Source organism: Pezoporus occidentalis, unplaced genomic scaffold (genome assembly GCF_034315485.1).
Source record: "Pezoporus occidentalis ecotype Australia unplaced genomic scaffold, CSIRO_AGI_Poc_V1 ctg614, whole genome shotgun sequence".
NCBI lineage: Eukaryota > Metazoa > Chordata > Aves > Psittaciformes > Psittacidae > Pezoporus > Pezoporus occidentalis.
This window is the reverse complement of record NW_026915960.1, coordinates 23,972-39,362: the sequence shown is the minus strand read 5'-3', so window position 1 is coordinate 39,362 and position 15,391 is coordinate 23,972. Positions and strand designations below refer to the sequence as shown.

The window sequence follows — 15,391 nt, the reverse complement described above, 5'->3', positions numbered from 1 at the left end:
ACCCCACGCGGAAGTGTTACCGGATGGTGGGGGGCATCCTGGTGGAGCGCACGGTCAAGGAGGTGCTGCCCGCGCTGGAGAGCAACAAGGAGCAGGTCAGGGGAACGGGGGGGGGTCCCCATCCCGTGTGTGTGCCCCGTACTCCCCCCCACCACCACCACCACCGGGGGAGCCGCTTTTACCTTCCCCCCCCCACCTCCAGATCAGCAAAATCATCGCGACGCTGAACCAGCAGCTGCAGGCCAAGGGCCGGGAGCTGAACGAGTTCCGGGAGCAGCACCAGATCCGCCTGGTGGGCGAGGATGAGCCCCGGCAGCCGCCCGGCGATGGGGCCGGGGGGGCCGCGGCCAAGGGAGGCTCTGCCGGGGTCCTGGTCTCGTAGCGCCGGGTCCCGGCTTCCTCCTCCTCATTGTGCTTTTGTTAAATAAATGTTGGGGTTTTTTCCCCCCTTTGGTTGTGGGTGCTAAGGGGGCTGGGGTGGGGGGTGGAGGGAAAGGGGGTGCAGCCCCATATAGGCTCAGACCCCCCCGTTTTGCCCCAAGCGACTTCCAGAGCTCCCCCTCAGCAGTGGTGATGGGTGAGGATGGGGGTGATGGGTGCCATGGCGGGGGGTGGGCCTCAAAAGACAGGGGAAGGGGTTCTTTGTGGGGTGGGGGATGAATATGGGGGTGCTGGGAGGTGGTGGCAGCGGGCAGGGACGGTGTCACCGTGCCCCTGCCGAAGCCGGTGCGTGCCGGTGCGCGCTGGCACGTGGCACTGCGCTGTTGACTGTACACAGCCCCCGCCTGCGGCGTCACCGCCACCGGGCCCGGCCGGTTCCCTGCGGCCACCGGCCCCATATAACACCGGTGCCACCGGGGCTGGCAGAGGACACCATGGAGGGGACCAGGGCACCGCGGCTGGACGAGGCTGAGCATGAGAGCCTGATGGGCTCCGTCCACGGCGTCTCGGGGCCCGGTACCGCACGGGGGAGCACCGGGGGGGGGGGTGTTGGTGGATGGGGCTGGTCGGTGACGGTGCCGTATCCCGGTGTCCTCGCAGTGGTGACGGCCTCACGCATGGCGGGAGCAGCCATGTACGAGCTGGTGCGCGTGGGGCACGCCGAGCTGGTGGGGGAGATCATCCGCTTGGAGGGGGACATGGCCACGCTCCAGGTCTATGAGGAGACCTGTATCCTGCTGCCCCTGTGTGCCCCCATCCCGCCATCCTGCATCCCTTCACTCTCTCCTATACCCCCCCTCCAGTCACCTGCCATCTTCCCTTGTCCCCCCATCCCTTTCCTGTTCCCTCATCCTGTCCCCTTCCTGTTCCCCCAATTCTGTCCTGTCCCCCCCCCCCATCCTTTTCTTGTCCTTCCATCCCGTCCCATTTTCCCTGTCCTGTCCTCACCGTCCCCTCATCCTATCCTGTTCTCTCTGCCCGGTCCCCTCCATGTCCCCACTGTGCTGCCCTGTCCCCACTGTCCTGCTCTCTTCTTGGTCCCTAACATGGGACCCTATCCTGTCCTGTTCTCCCTGTCCCCTTCCTGTTCTCCCCATCCTGCCCTTTCCCCATGTCCTCTCCCCTCCTTATCCCCTCACACCTTTCCCTGTCCCCCCTGGTCCTTCCCGCTCCCCCCTATCCTGCCCTGTCCCCTCCTTATCCCCCCACACCTTTTCCTGTCCCCCCTGATCCTTCCTGCTCCCCCCATCCTGCCCAGTCCCCTCCTTATCCCCCCACACCTTTCCCTGTCCTCCATGGTCCTTCCCGCTCCCCCCATCCTGCCCTGTCCCCTCCTTATCCCTCCACACCTTTCCCTGTCCCCCATGGTCCTTCCCGCTCCCCCCATCCTGCCCAGTCCCCTCCTTATCCCCCCACACCTTTCCCTGTCCCCCATGGTCCTTCCCGCTCCCCCCATCCTGCCCTGTCCCCTCCTTATCCCTCCACACCTTTCCCTGTCCCCCATGGTCCTTCCCGCTCCCCCCATCCTGCCCTGTCCTCTCCTTATCTCCCTACACCTTTCCCTGTCCCCCATGGTCCTTCCCGCTCCCCCCATCCTGCCCTGTCCCCTCCTTATCCCCCCACACCTTTCCCTGTCCCCCGTGGTCCTTCCCGCTCCCCCTGTCCTGCCTTGTCCCCTCCTTAACTCCCTACACCTTTCCCTGGTCCTTCCTGCTCCCCCCCATCCTGCCCAGTCCCCTCCTTATCCCCCCACACCTTTCCCTGTCCCCCTGGTCCTTCCCGCTCCCCCCATCCTGCCCTGTCCGCTCCTTATCCCCCCACACCTTTCCCTGTTCCCCCTGGTCCTTCCTGCTCCCCCCATCATGCCCTGTCTGCTCCTTATCCCCCCACACCTTTCCCTGTCCCCCCTGGTCCTTCCCGCTCCCCCCATCCTGCCCTGTCCCCTCCTTATCCCCACACACCTTTCCCTGTCCCCCGTGGTCCTTCCCGCTCCCCCTGTCCTGCCTTGTCCCCTCCTTAACTCCCTACACCTTTCCCTGGTCCTTCCTGCTCCCCCCCATCCTGCCCAGTCCCCTCCTTATCCCCCCACACCTTTCCCTGTTCCCCCTGGTCCTTCCCGCTCCCCCCATCCTGCCCTGTCCCCTCCTTATCCCCCCACACCTTTCCCTGTCCCCCCTGGTCCTTCCCGGTCCCCCCTATCCTGCCCCGTGGTCCCCCCCCCGTGTTCCCGGTGCCCTTTCCTGAGCGCGGCACAGCGGGAGTGCAGGTGGGGGACCCGGTGCTGCGCACGGGGAAGCCGCTCTCGGTGGAGCTGGGTCCCGGCATCCTCGGCTCCATCTTCGACGGGATCCAGCGCCCGCTGCGGGACATCGCGGAGCTCACGCACAGCATCTACATCCCGCGGGGCACCAACGTCCCCGCGCTCGCCCGCCACCTCGACTGGGACTTTGCCCCCAGCAAGGACATCCGAGTGCGTGGCCCGATGTGGGGACACCCCCCCCCCCCTTCAAACCCACCTTGTCCCGGCACCCCCCGGGGGTCGCAGCCCCATCACTCGCCCTCACGGCTGCCCCGTAGGTCGGGAGCCACCTCACCGGTGGAGACATCTATGGGTCGGTGGCGGAGAACTCGCTCATCCAGCACAGGATCATGGTGCCGCCGCGGAGCCGGGGCACCGTCACCTACATCGCCCCCCCCGGGCGCTACAGCGTCTCGGTGAGGACCGGGACCGGGACCGGGACCGGGGCTCGGGGTGATGATGGGGGAGGAGGATGCGGGTCCTGCCCGTCCCGTTCTGTCCCGTCCCCAGGACGTGGTGCTGGAGCTGGACTTCCAGGGCTCCACGGAGAAGCTGACGATGCTGCAGGTCTGGCCCGTGCGCCAGACCCGGCCCGTGGCAGAGAAGCTGCCCGCGAATCACCCGCTGCTGACGGGACAACGGGTGCTGGACGCCCTCTTCCCGTAGGGAACGGGGCCGGGAACGGGGCTGGGAGATGGGGACGGAGACAGAGATGGGAATGGAGACAGAAGGTGGCGATGTGGGACAGGGATGGAAGGGGGATAGGGTTGGAGGTGGGAATAAGGGGCAGCGTTAGGGATGGGGACACGGGGACAGGGATCAGATCACAGAGGGAATAAGGGGCAGGGGATAGAGATGGAGATGAGGATAGGGACAGGGAATGGGGAACAGCGATGGCATTGGGGGTATGGAACAGAGAGAGGTAGGCTGGGGACAGGGATGGGGAGAGAGCGATGTGGGACAGGGATGGAAGTGGGGATAGGGTTGGAGGTGGGAATAAGGGGCAGCGTTAGGGATGGGGACACGGGTCAGAGATCAGATCACAGAGGGAATGAGAGGAAGAGATGGGGATAGAGATGGAGATGGGGATAGGGACAGGGAATGGGATTGGGGATATGCAACAGAGAGAGGCTGGGGACAGGGATGGGGAGAGAGCGATGTGGGACAGGGATGGAAGTGGGGATAGGGTTGGAGGTGGGAATAAGGGGCAGCGTTAGGAATGGGGACACGGGTCAGGGATCAGATCGCAGAGGGAATGAGAGGAAGAGATGGGGATAGGGACAGGGAATGGGATTGGGGATATGGAACAGAGAGAGATAGGCTGGGGACAGGGATGGGGAGAGAGCGATATGGGACAGGGGTGGAAGTAGGGATAGGGCTGGAGATGAGAATAAGGGACAAGGATAGATGAGAGGGACAAGGGTTGGGATACAGATGGGGTTGGGAACAGGGACAGGGGTGGCGACCGTGAGGGTCACCCTCACTCCAGAAAGTCCCGAGGGATGCGGGCTGAGGATCCCTCCTGCCTCCCACCTCCACGGGGATGCAGTGGTGTGGTGGGGTCAGCCCCTCTGCCCCCCATGGCCACCGCTCTCGTCCACCCCTCGTGTCCCCATCCCCTCGTGCCCCCGTCCCCAGGTGCGTGCAGGGCGGCACCACGGCCATCCCCGGCGCCTTCGGCTGTGGCAAAACCGTCATCTCCCAGTCCTTGTCCAAGTATTCCAACAGCGACGTCATCGTCTACGTGGGCTGCGGCGAGCGCGGCAACGAGATGTCCGAGGTCCTGCGGGACTTCCCCGAGGTGGGCACGGGGACGGTGGTACCAAAGGGATGCTGGCACCATGGGGACGGGGATGCGGCGGTCACCGTGGTACCGCCATCCTCAGCTCACCATGGAGGTGGACGGGAGGACAGAGACCATCATGAAGCGCACGACGCTGGTGGCCAACACCTCCAACATGCCGGTGGCCGCGCGTGAAGCCTCCATCTACACGGGTGCGTGCGCCAGGGCGGGCTGGGGTCGTGCCTGTGGCACGGGTGAGCACGCGTGTGCGCTTGACACGAAGGCACCGGCGTGCGTGGGCTGTGGGCGCAGGGGTGGTGGCCATGAGGTTGCTGGAGAGCACAGTGGGTGTGCAAGGCATGCACAGGGGTGTGCAATGAGAGCACAGGGGGGTGCAAGGAGCACGCAACGGGTGTTCAATGGGCGCAAAGGGGTGTGCAGTGGGTGTACAGTGGCGTGCAATCAGTGCACAGGGGTGTGCAAGGGAAGCACATGGGTGTGCAAGGGGCGCACGGGTGTGCATTGTGTGTACAGGGGTGTGCAATGGGCACACATGGATGTGCAAGGCACACACGGGTGTGCAATGGGTGCACAATGGGTGTGCAATGGGCACACACGGGTGTGCAATGGGTGCACAATGGGTGTGCAATGGGTGCACAGGTATGTGCAATGGGCGCACAGGGCTGTGCAGCGGGCACACACGAGTGCAGTGGGAGCACACACAGGTGTGCAATGGGCGCACACATGGGTGTGCAATGGGCGCACATGGGTGTGCAATGGGTGCACAGAGGGCGTGCAATGGGCGCACATGGGTGTGCAATGGGTGCACAGAGGGCGTGCAATGGGCACACACATGGGTGTGTAATGGGTGCGCATGGGTGTGCAACGGGTGCACAATGGGTGTGGAATGGGCACACATGGGTGTGCAATGGGTTCACACCAGTGTGTGCAATGGGTGCACAATGGGTGTGCAATGGGCACACACAGGGGTGTGTAATGGGCACACATGGGTGTGCAATGGGTGCGCAATGAGTGTGCAATGGGCACGGGTGTACGATGGGTGTACATGGGTGTGCAATGAGCACGCACAACGGGTGTGCAATGGGTGCACACAGGGGTGTGTAATGGGCACGCACATGGGTGTGCAATGGGCGCACATAGGTGTGCAATGGGCGTACATGGGTGTGCAATGGGCACACACAGGGGTGTGCAATGGGCGCACACGGGTTTGCAATGGGCGCACACATGGGTGTGCAATGGGCGTACATGGGTGTGCAATGGGCACACACAGGGGTGTGCAATGGGCACACAGGGGTGTGCAAGGGGCGCACAACGGGTGTGCAATGGGCGCACATGGGTGTGCAGTGGGTGTGCAACGGGCACACACAGGGGTGTGCAAAGGGCACACAGGGGTGTGCAAGGGGTGCACAACGGGTGTGCAATGGGCGCACATGGGTGTGCAATGGGTGTGCACTGGGCGCACACAGGGGTGTGCAATGGGCACACAGGGGTGTGCAAGGGGCGCACAACGGGTGTGCCAGGCACACACAGGGGTGCGAAGCCGCGTGCCCGCCGCAGGCATCACGCTGTCCGAGTACTTCCGCGACATGGGCTACCACGTCAGCATGATGGCCGACTCGACGTCGCGCTGGGCCGAGGCGCTGCGCGAGATCTCGGGGCGCTTGGCCGAGATGCCAGCGGGTGAGCCCAAACCTGGGGGGCCTTGGGGGGGGGGGCGGGGGGTGTCCCCCCCACTGTCCTGATCCCCCCCCCCCAACCCTGGCTCCCCACAGACAGCGGTTACCCCGCGTACCTGGGCGCCCGCCTCGCATCCTTCTATGAGCGCGCCGGGCGCGCGCGGTGCCTCGGGAACCCCTCCCGCCACGGCAGCGTCAGCATCATCGGAGCGTGAGTGGGGGACATGGGGGGACCCCCCCCTCCTGACACCCCCCTCACACCCCTCACACCCCCCTTCCCCGTCCCCTGCAGCGTGTCACCCCCGGGAGGGGACTTCTCCGACCCTGTCACCTCGGCCACGCTGGGCATCGTGCAGGTGAGTGGGGTGCAACGGGGGACCCCAGTCACGGTGCGGTGCCCTCTACCCCCATTGCAGTGTGATCCCACTGACCCCCCCCCCCCATGGTCTGACCCCCCCATTGCAGTGTGACCCCCTTGAAACCCATACTATTGTGACCCCCCCATCGCAATCCCAGTGTGGCCCCCCTGACCCCTCTATCTGACCCCCCATTGCATTGTGACCCCCCTAACACCCATATGGTTGTGACCCCCCCCCCAATCCCAGTGTGACCCCCCCCATTGCAGTGTGACCCCCTTGACACCCATACTGGTGTAACCCCCACATCCCAATCCCAGTGTGACCCCCCCAACCCCTCTATCTGACTCCCCCCATTGCAGTGTGACCCCCTTGACACCCATACTGGTGTGAGCCCCCCGTCTGACCTCCCCATTGCAGTGTCACCCACCTAATCCCCATCCCACTGTGTCCCCCTGACCCCTATTACGATGTGACCCCCCCTGACCCCCTCATCTGACCATCCCCTTGCAGTGTGTTCCCCTGACCCCTATTGCAGTGTGACCCTCCGTGACCCCCATCCCCCGTGTCCCCTCTGACCTCCATCCTGCTGTGACCCCCCCCTCCCACCCACACCATGGTGTGAACCCCCCATCCCGGTCTGACCCCCCCACTGCAGTGTGACCCCCCCCTAATCCCCATCGCAGTGTGTCCCCCTGACCCCTATTATGGTGTGACCCCCCCTGACCCCCATCCCTGGTGACCCCCCCATCCCTGTGTGACCCTCCCTGACCCCTATCCCCGGTGACCCCCCCATCCCTGGTGACCCCCCCATCCCTGTGTGACCCTCCCTGACCCCTATCCCCGGTGACCCCCCCGCATCCCGGTGTGATCCCCCCCGACCCCCATCCCTGGTGACCCCCCCCATCCCCGTGTGACCCCCCCTGACCCCCACCCCTTGTGCTCCCCCCCCATCCCAGGGTGACCCCCCCTGACCCCCTTCATCTCGGGTGATCCCCCCCCATCCTGCGTGACACCCCCCCATCCCTGGTGTTCCGCCCATCCCGATGTGACCCCCCTGACCCCCATCCCGGTCTTGCCCACCCCATCCCTGGTGACCCCCCCATCCCGGTGTGATCCCCCCCTGACCCCTATCCCTGGTGCCCCCCCCCAATCCCTGATGCCCCCCCCCATCCCGGTGTGACCCCCCCTCCTCTGTGCCGGTCCCGCAGGTGTTCTGGGGGCTGGACAAGAAGCTGGCGCAGCGGAAGCACTTCCCGTCCGTGAACTGGCTCATCAGCTACAGCCGGTACCTGCGGGCGCTGGAGCCCCACTACGAGCGCCTGCACCCCGAGTTCCCGGCGCTGCGCAGCCGCGCCCGGGAGATCCTGCAGGAGGAGGAGGAGCTGGCCGAGATCGTGCAGCTCGTGGGGAAGGTGGGATGTGGGTAAGGGGTGGGTAAGGGATGGGAGCGGGGTGGGTGCAAGATGGGTGCGGGATGGGTACGGGATGGGTGCGGGACGGGTACAGTACAGATACGGGTTGGGTGCAGGATGGGTGCGGGACGGGTGCGGGATGGGTAAGGGATGGATACAGGATGGGTACGGGATGGATGCGGGGCGGGTGCGGGATGGATACGGGACGGGTGCGGGACGGGTGCGGGACGGGAAAGGGACGGGTAAGGGATGGGTAAGGGATGGGTAAGGGATGGATACAGGATGGGTACGGGATAGGTACGGGATAGATATGGGATGGGTAAGGGATGGGTAAGGGATGGGTAAGGGATGGGTATGGGATGGGTAGGGGGTGGATACGGTATGGGTGTGGGATGGATATGGGTTGGGTACGGGATGCGTATGGGACGGGTACGGAACAGATACGGGATGGGTACGGGATGGGAATGGGATGGGTGTGGGATGGGTACAGGACGGATACGGGATGGGTATGGCATGGGTACGGGACAGGTACGGGATGGGTATGAGATGGGATGGTGGTGAGACAGAGAGAAGGGTGGGATGGGGAGGGATGCGGATATAGGATATGGGATGGGTACGGGGTGGGATGGTGGTGGGACAGAGGTAAGGATGGGATGGGGAGGGATGGGGATATGGGGGATGGGATGGGGGATTGGGTTTATGGGATGAGAATGGGGATATGGGATGGGGATATGGGGTGCAGGATGGGAATAAGCATATGGGACACTAGATGGAGATGGGCTGGGGGATACAGGATGGAATCATGGTAGGGACAGCGATGAGGTGGGGATGGGGGTATGGGGATGGGATGGGGATATGGGATACAGGGTGGGAACGGGGATATGGGATAGGGGCTGGGGACATGGGCAATGGGGTGAGGATGGGACAAGGCCACCCCACACCCGTCCCCCCATAGGCATCCCTGGCTGAGGCTGACAAAGTGACGCTGGAGGTGGCCAAGCTGCTCAAGGACGACTTCCTGCAGCAGAACGGTTACTCCTCGTACGACAGGTACCGGAACACCGGCACCCCCGGCACCCCCCGGCACCCCTCAGCACCCCCCAGCACCCCCCAATACCCAGCCCTGGCCCCCCCTAGGTTCTGCCCCTTCTACAAGACGGTGGGGATGCTGCAGAACATGGTGACGTTCTACGAGCTGGCGCGGCACGCGGTGGAGGCGGCGGGCCCGGGCGAGCACCGCGTCACCTGGGCCACCATCCGCGAGAGCCTCGGGGACATCCTCTACAAGCTCAGCGCCATGAAGTTCAAGGTGGGGATTGGGGTGGGGGTGTGGGGTGACACACCCCCCCCCCCCCATTGCAGGGACCGGTGTCACCGCGTCCCCCGTGTCCCCAGGACCCGGTGAAGGACGGCGAAGCCAACATCACCGCAGCCTTCGCTCAGCTCAATGAGGAGATGCAGGCGGCTTTCCGCAACCTGGAGGACTGAGAGGACAACAGGGGGGGTACAGGGTGGGGGGGTCCCCTCGGGTTTCCCTCTGTACCCCCAATAAAGGGCCTGAGGTGACAATCGTGGTGTCCCCCCCACCCATGGGTGCGGCTTGGGGGGGGTCCCCCTGACTCCACACTGGGAAACCACTGGGAGGGGTTTGGGGGGGGACATGGGGCCACCAAGATGGTGACGAGCAAGGAGACACCCCCTGGCTGTGTCCATTGTCCCACCCCCCCCATTGCCCCCCCCCCCCATTGCCACGCTTGTGCCGTGTCAGCATCCAGAACCTTCCGCACATTGTGTCCCTGACAATGGCACTGTCCCCATTGAGGGGCAGAGGGACACGGAGAGACAGCGGTGCTGAAGGGGGGTAAGTGTCCCTGGAGGGGGGGGGGGGGGTGTCTGGCCCCAATGTCCCTTGAGGTGACACCCCCGGGTACCCCCATACCCTGGAGGTGCCCACCCTGGCTGCCAGGGACAGTCCCAAAGGTGTCCCCATGGGTGAACCCTGCATCCCCCCCCCCCCCCCCGAGGTGTCCTCATGGGGGTCCCCTTGAGATGCCCCCCTCGAGTCCCCCAATGTCCCCATGGGTGTCCCCCATGTCCCTCAAAGGTGTCCCCATGGGTGTCCCCTGCACCCCCCTCACAGGTGTCCTCATGGGGGTCCCCTTGAGATGCCACCACCAATGTCCCTCAATGTCCCTATGGGTGTCCCTCATGTCCCTCAGAGATGTCCCCATGGATGCGTCCCTTGGTGATGTCCCCATGAGTTCCCCTAGGTCCCCTCATGTCCCCACGGGTGTCCCCTGTATCCCCTGGTGCTGGCATGACCAGGTCCCCCCATGTCCCTCGGAGATGTCCCCATGGGTGTCCCCTGCATCCCCTGGTGCTGCCACCCCAGAGATGTCCCTGTGGGTGTCCCCCTGCATCCGCTGGCGATGCCACCCCAGAGATGTCCCCATGGGTGTCCCCCTGCATCCCCTGGCTATGCCACCCCCATGTCCCCTGGAGATGTCCCCATGGGTGTCCCCTGCATCCGCTGGCGATGCCACCCCAGAGATGTCCCCATGGGTGTCCCCTGCATCCCCTGGCGATGCCACCCCCATGTCCCCTGGAGATGTCCCCATGGGTGTCCCCTGCATCCGCTGGCGATGCCACCCCAGAGATGTCCCCATGGGTGTCCCCTGCATCCCCTGGCGATGCCACCCCCATGTCCCCTGGAGATGTCCCCATGGGTGTCCCCTGCATCCGCTGGCGATGCCACCCCAGAGATGTCCCCATGGGTGTCCCCTGCATCCGCTGGCAATGCCACCCCAGAGATGTCCCTGTGGGTGTCCCCTGCATCCCCTGGCTATGCCACCCCCATGTCCCCTGGAGATGTCCCCATGGGTGTCCCCTGCATCCCCTGGCGATGCCACCCCCATGTCCCCTGGAGATGTCCCCATGGGTGTCCCCTGCATCCCCTGGCGATGCCACCCCCATGTCCCCTGGAGATGTCCCCATGGGTGTCCCCTGCTGCTCCCACCCCAGATCCCCCCCTTCCCCTGGCAATGTCCCCCCCGTGTCCCCACACAGGGCGATGCCGGCGGGGGGGGGGCTGCTCTGTGGGGCCAGCGGCCTGGGGCTGCTCCTGGTGGCCACGGCCACCGGCTCCTGGCTGCAGCGCCGGGTGCCCGGTGGCAGCGCCAGCATCGGGCTGTGGCGCATCTGCGGCGGGGGACACTGCGGCCCCCACCCTGGCACCCCCGGTACGCACTGTGTGGTGAGCTCTGCCCGTCACTGCTGAGCTGAGCTGTGCCCATCGCTGCTGAGCTGTGCCCATCACTGCTGATCTGAGCTGTGCCCATCGCTGCTGAGCTGAGCTGTGCCCATCGCTGCTGAGCTGTGCCCATCGCTGCTGAGCTGTGCCCATCGCTGCTGAGCTGAGCTGTGCCCATCGCTGCTGAGCTGAGCTCTGCCCATCGCTGCTGAGCTGTGCCCATCACTGCTGAGCTGTGCCCGTCGCTGCTGAGCTGTGCCCGTCGCTGCTGAGCTGTGCCCATCACTGCTGAGCTGTGCCCGTCGCTGCTGAGCTGTGCCCATCACTGCTGAGCTGTGCCCGTCGCTGCTGAGCTGTGCCCGTCGCTGCTGAGCTGAGCTGTGCCCGTCACTGCTGAGCTGTGCCCGTCGCTGCTGAGCTGAGCTGTGCCCATCACTGCTGAGCTGTGCCCGGTCTCTGTGGGGTGGGGATGTGGGGGTCACTACTGCTCTGTGTCCTCTCTGTGGGTTGGGGATGGGGGTCACTGCTGCCCTGAGCTGTGCCTGGTCTCTCTGGGGTAGGGATGGGGGTCACCGCTGCACTGAGCTGTGCCCGGTCTCTGTGGGGTGGGGATGGGGGTCACTGCTGCGCTGAGCTGTGCCCATCACTGCTGCGCTGCGCTGTGCCTGGTCTCTGTGGGGTGGGGATGGGGGTCACTGCTGCGCTGAGCTGTGCCCATCACTGCTGCGCTGCGCTGTGCCTGGTCTCTGTGAGCTGCACGTGGGGCCATGTCTCGGGGTCCCCCTCGTGTCCCCAACTCCCGTGTGTCCCCCCCCCAGCTCTATGGGAGGCCACGCGGGTGCTGATGCTGCTCTCGGTGCTCATGGCCACTGCCGGCCTCGCCATGGGGCTCTGCGCTGCGGCCGCCAGGGCCTGGCGGGTGCGTGTCCGTGCGGCCGGTGCCACCCTGCTCCTGGCTGGTACGTGGGGACGAGCATAAGGGGGGGGGCTATGGGGCCAGTCCCCGGGGCAGCATTGATGCACTGAGCTGGGCCCGGTCTATGCCAGGCTCTCACGGCGCTGCTGATCCAAGCGCTGTGCCCGCAGGGCTCCTGGCGCTGCTGGGGCTGGGGCTGTACACGGCCGGCACCCCGAGGCTGCTGGGGCCGGCCCGCACTGCCTGGCGCTTCTCCTGGTCCTACATCCTGGGCTGGGTGGCTGCTGCCCTCATCAGCTCCGCAGGTAATGGAGCCCCCGCTGCCCGAGCACTGCTGGGTGGGGATGGGGTCACTGCTGTGCTGAGCTGTGTCTGGGCTGTACAGGATGGGGATGGGGTCACTGCTGTGCTGAGCTGTGTCTGGGCTCTGCAGGATGGGGATGGGGTCACTGCTGTGCTGAGCTGTGTCTGGGCTCTGCAGGATGGGGTCACTGCTGTGCTGAGCTGTGTCTGGGCTGTACAGGATGGGGATGGGGTCACTGCTGTGCTGAGCTGTGTCTGGGCTGTACAGGATGGGGTCACTGCTGTGCTGAGCTGTGTCTGGGCTGTACAGGATGGGGTCACTGCTGTGCTGAGCTGTGTCTGGGCTGTACAGGATGGGGATGGGGTCACTGCTGTGCTGAGCTGTGTCCGGGCTCTGCAGGATGGGGATGGGGTCACTGCTGTGCTGAGCTGTGTCTGGGCTCTGCAGGATGGGGATGGGGTCACTGCTGTGCTGAGCTGTGTCTGGGCTCTGCAGGATGGGGTCACTGCTGTGCTGAGCTGTGTCTGGGCTGTACAGGATGGGGTCACTGCTGTGCTGAGCTGTGTCTGGGCTGTACAGGATGGGGTCACTGCTGTGCTGAGCTGTGTCCGGGCTGTACAGGATGGGGTCACTGCTGTGCTGAGCTGTGTCTGGGCTCTGCAGGATGGGGTCACTGCTGTGCTGAGCTGTGTCTGGGCTCTGCAGGATGGGGATGGGGTCACTGCTGTGCTGAGCTGTGTCTGGGCTGTACAGGATGGGGATGGGGTCACTGCTGTGCTGAGCTGTATCTGGGCTCTGCAGGATAGGGATGGGGTCACTGCTGTGCTGAGCTGTGTCTGGGCTGTACAGGATGGGGATGGGGTCACTGCTGTGCTGAGCTGTGTCTGGGCTCTGCAGGATGGGGTCACTGCTGTGCTGAGCTGTGTCTGGGCTGTGCAGGATGGGGATGGGGTCACTGCTGTGCTGAGCTGTGTCTGGGCTGTGCAGGATGGGGATGGGGTCACTGCTGTGCTGAGCTGTGTCTGGGCTCTGCAGGATGGGGATGGGGTCACTGCTGTGCTGAGCTGTGTCTGGGCTGTGCAGGATGGGGATGGGGTCACTGCTGTGCTGAGCTGTGTCTGGGCTGTGCAGGATGGGGATGGGGTCACTGCTGTGCTGAGCTGTGTCTGGGCTGTACAGGATGGGGATGGGGTCACTGTGTCTGGGCTGTGCTGGGGATGGGGTCACTGCTGTGTCTGTGTCTGCTGTGCAGGATGGGGATGGGGTCACTGCTGTGCTGAGCTGTGTCTGGGCAGGATGGGGATGGGGTCACTGCTGTGCTGAGCTGTGTCTGGGCTGTGCAGGATGGGGATGGGGTCACTGCAGGATGGGGATGGGGTCACTGCTGTGCTGAGCTGTGTCTGGGCTGTACAGGATGGGGTGGGGTCACTGCTGTGCTGAGCTGTGTCTGGGCTGTGTCAGCTGTGCTGAGCTGTGTCTGGGCTGTAAAGGATGGGGATGGGGTCACTGCTGTGCTGAGCTGTGTCTGGTCACTGCTGTGCTGAGCTGTGTCTGGGCTGTTCAGGATGGGGATGGGGGCTCTGCTGTGCTGCGCTGTGTCTGGGCTGTGCAGGATGGGGTCACTGCTGTGCTGAGCTGTGTCTGGGCTGTGCAGGATGGGGATTGGGTCACTGCTGTGCTGAGCTGTGTCCGGGCTGTACAGGATGGGGATGGGGTCACTGCTGTGCTGAGCTGTGTCTGGGCTGTACAGGATGGGGTCACTGCTGTGCTGAGCTGTGTCCGGGCTGTGCAGGATGGGGATGGGGTCACTGCTGTGCTGAGCTGTGTCTGGGCTCTGCAGGATGGGGTCACTGCTGTGCTGAGCTGTGTCTGGGCTGTACAGGATGGGGATGGGGTCACTGCTGTGCTGAGCTGTGTCTGGGCTGTACAGGATGGGGTCACTGCTGTGCTGAGCTGTGTCTGGGCTGTAAAGGATGGGGTCACTGCTGTGCTGAGCTGTGTCTGGGCTGTAAAGGATGGGGATGGGGTCACTGCTGTGCTGAGCTGTGTCTGGGCTCTGCAGGATGGGGATGGGGTCACTGCTGTGCTGAGCTGTGTCTGGGCTGTGCAGGATGGGGTCACTGCTGTGCTGAGCTGTGTCTGGGCTGTGCAGGATGGGGTCACTGCTGTGCTGAGCTGTGTCTGGGCTGTGCAGGATGGGGGTCACTGCTGTGCTGAGCTGTGTCTGGGCTGTGCAGGATGGGGATGGGGTCACTGCTGTGCTGAGCTGTGTCCGGGCTGTACAGGATGGGGATGGGGTCACTGCTGTGCTGAGCTGTGTCTGGGCTGTACAGGATGGGGTCACTGCTGTGCTGAGCTGTGTCCGGGCTGTACAGGATGGGGTCACTGCTGTGCTGAGCTGTGTCTGGGCTCTGCAGCATGGGGGTCACTGCTGTGCTGAGCAGTTTGTCCTCCCCCTGCCCACACGGAGCCCCCTCCTTCTCCCCCCATCCCAGGGCTTTTCCACCTCTGTTCTGCCCACAAGGACTCGTCTCCAGAGAGCTCCGAAGAGGTGGGTGCCTGAGGGGCACCAAGCACCCCGGGGGCCCCCGCTCCCACCCTTGTCCCCCCCTGATCCCCACGGGAGCCCGGGGGGGGGGGGCACCCCACTGTGCTGCTCACTGCTGTGTTGAGTTGTGCTCGGTCACTGCTGCACTGAGCTCCCCGCACCCCCCGTTGTACCCCGATTTTGCTGTGCCAATAAATGGTGTCCGGTGCGATTTGGTGACCCCAAATTTGGGGGGGGGGGGGTGTTTCAAAGTCAGCCCCCCCCCCGGGCCAAGTTTTGGATAGAAATAGGGACGTTTGGGGAGGGCTCACCTGGGAGGGAGCATGGGGGGGGGGGAACATGGGGTCAATGGAGGGACTTGGAGTCACCGGATCCCCCTCGG

The 15,391-nt window shown here is 64.8% G+C and overlaps 3 protein-coding genes across 3 annotated transcripts; all 3 read left to right on the top strand.

The window, feature by feature from the left end:
* The first annotated feature begins 6 nt into the window (after positions 1-6).
* On the top strand, positions 7-393 carry PFDN2 (prefoldin subunit 2). Its single transcript, XM_062639725.1, has 2 exons — positions 7-95; positions 203-393. The coding sequence occupies exons 1-2, from the start codon at positions 24-26 to the stop codon at positions 380-382; spliced, it is 252 nt and encodes an 83-aa protein (XP_062495709.1). The 5' UTR covers positions 7-23; the 3' UTR covers positions 383-393.
* Positions 394-698: 305 nt separating this feature from the next.
* On the top strand, positions 699-9,560 carry LOC134174584 (V-type proton ATPase catalytic subunit A-like). The gene is made up of 14 exons (XM_062639726.1): positions 699-957; positions 1,042-1,170; positions 2,697-2,911; positions 3,019-3,156; positions 3,251-3,402; positions 4,379-4,541; positions 4,627-4,735; positions 6,102-6,224; positions 6,317-6,431; positions 6,513-6,576; positions 7,788-7,991; positions 8,947-9,041; positions 9,129-9,300; positions 9,387-9,560. The coding sequence occupies exons 1-14, from the start codon at positions 876-878 to the stop codon at positions 9,477-9,479; spliced, it is 1,854 nt and encodes a 617-aa protein (XP_062495710.1). The 5' UTR covers positions 699-875; the 3' UTR covers positions 9,480-9,560.
* A 1,446-nt stretch (positions 9,561-11,006) lies between these two features.
* Positions 11,007-15,092, top strand: LIM2 (lens intrinsic membrane protein 2). The gene is made up of 4 exons (XM_062639727.1): positions 11,007-11,230; positions 12,060-12,200; positions 12,328-12,462; positions 14,957-15,092. The coding sequence occupies exons 1-4, from the start codon at positions 11,062-11,064 to the stop codon at positions 15,022-15,024; spliced, it is 513 nt and encodes a 170-aa protein (XP_062495711.1). The 5' UTR covers positions 11,007-11,061; the 3' UTR covers positions 15,025-15,092.
* Positions 15,093-15,391: the final 299 nt, after the last annotated feature.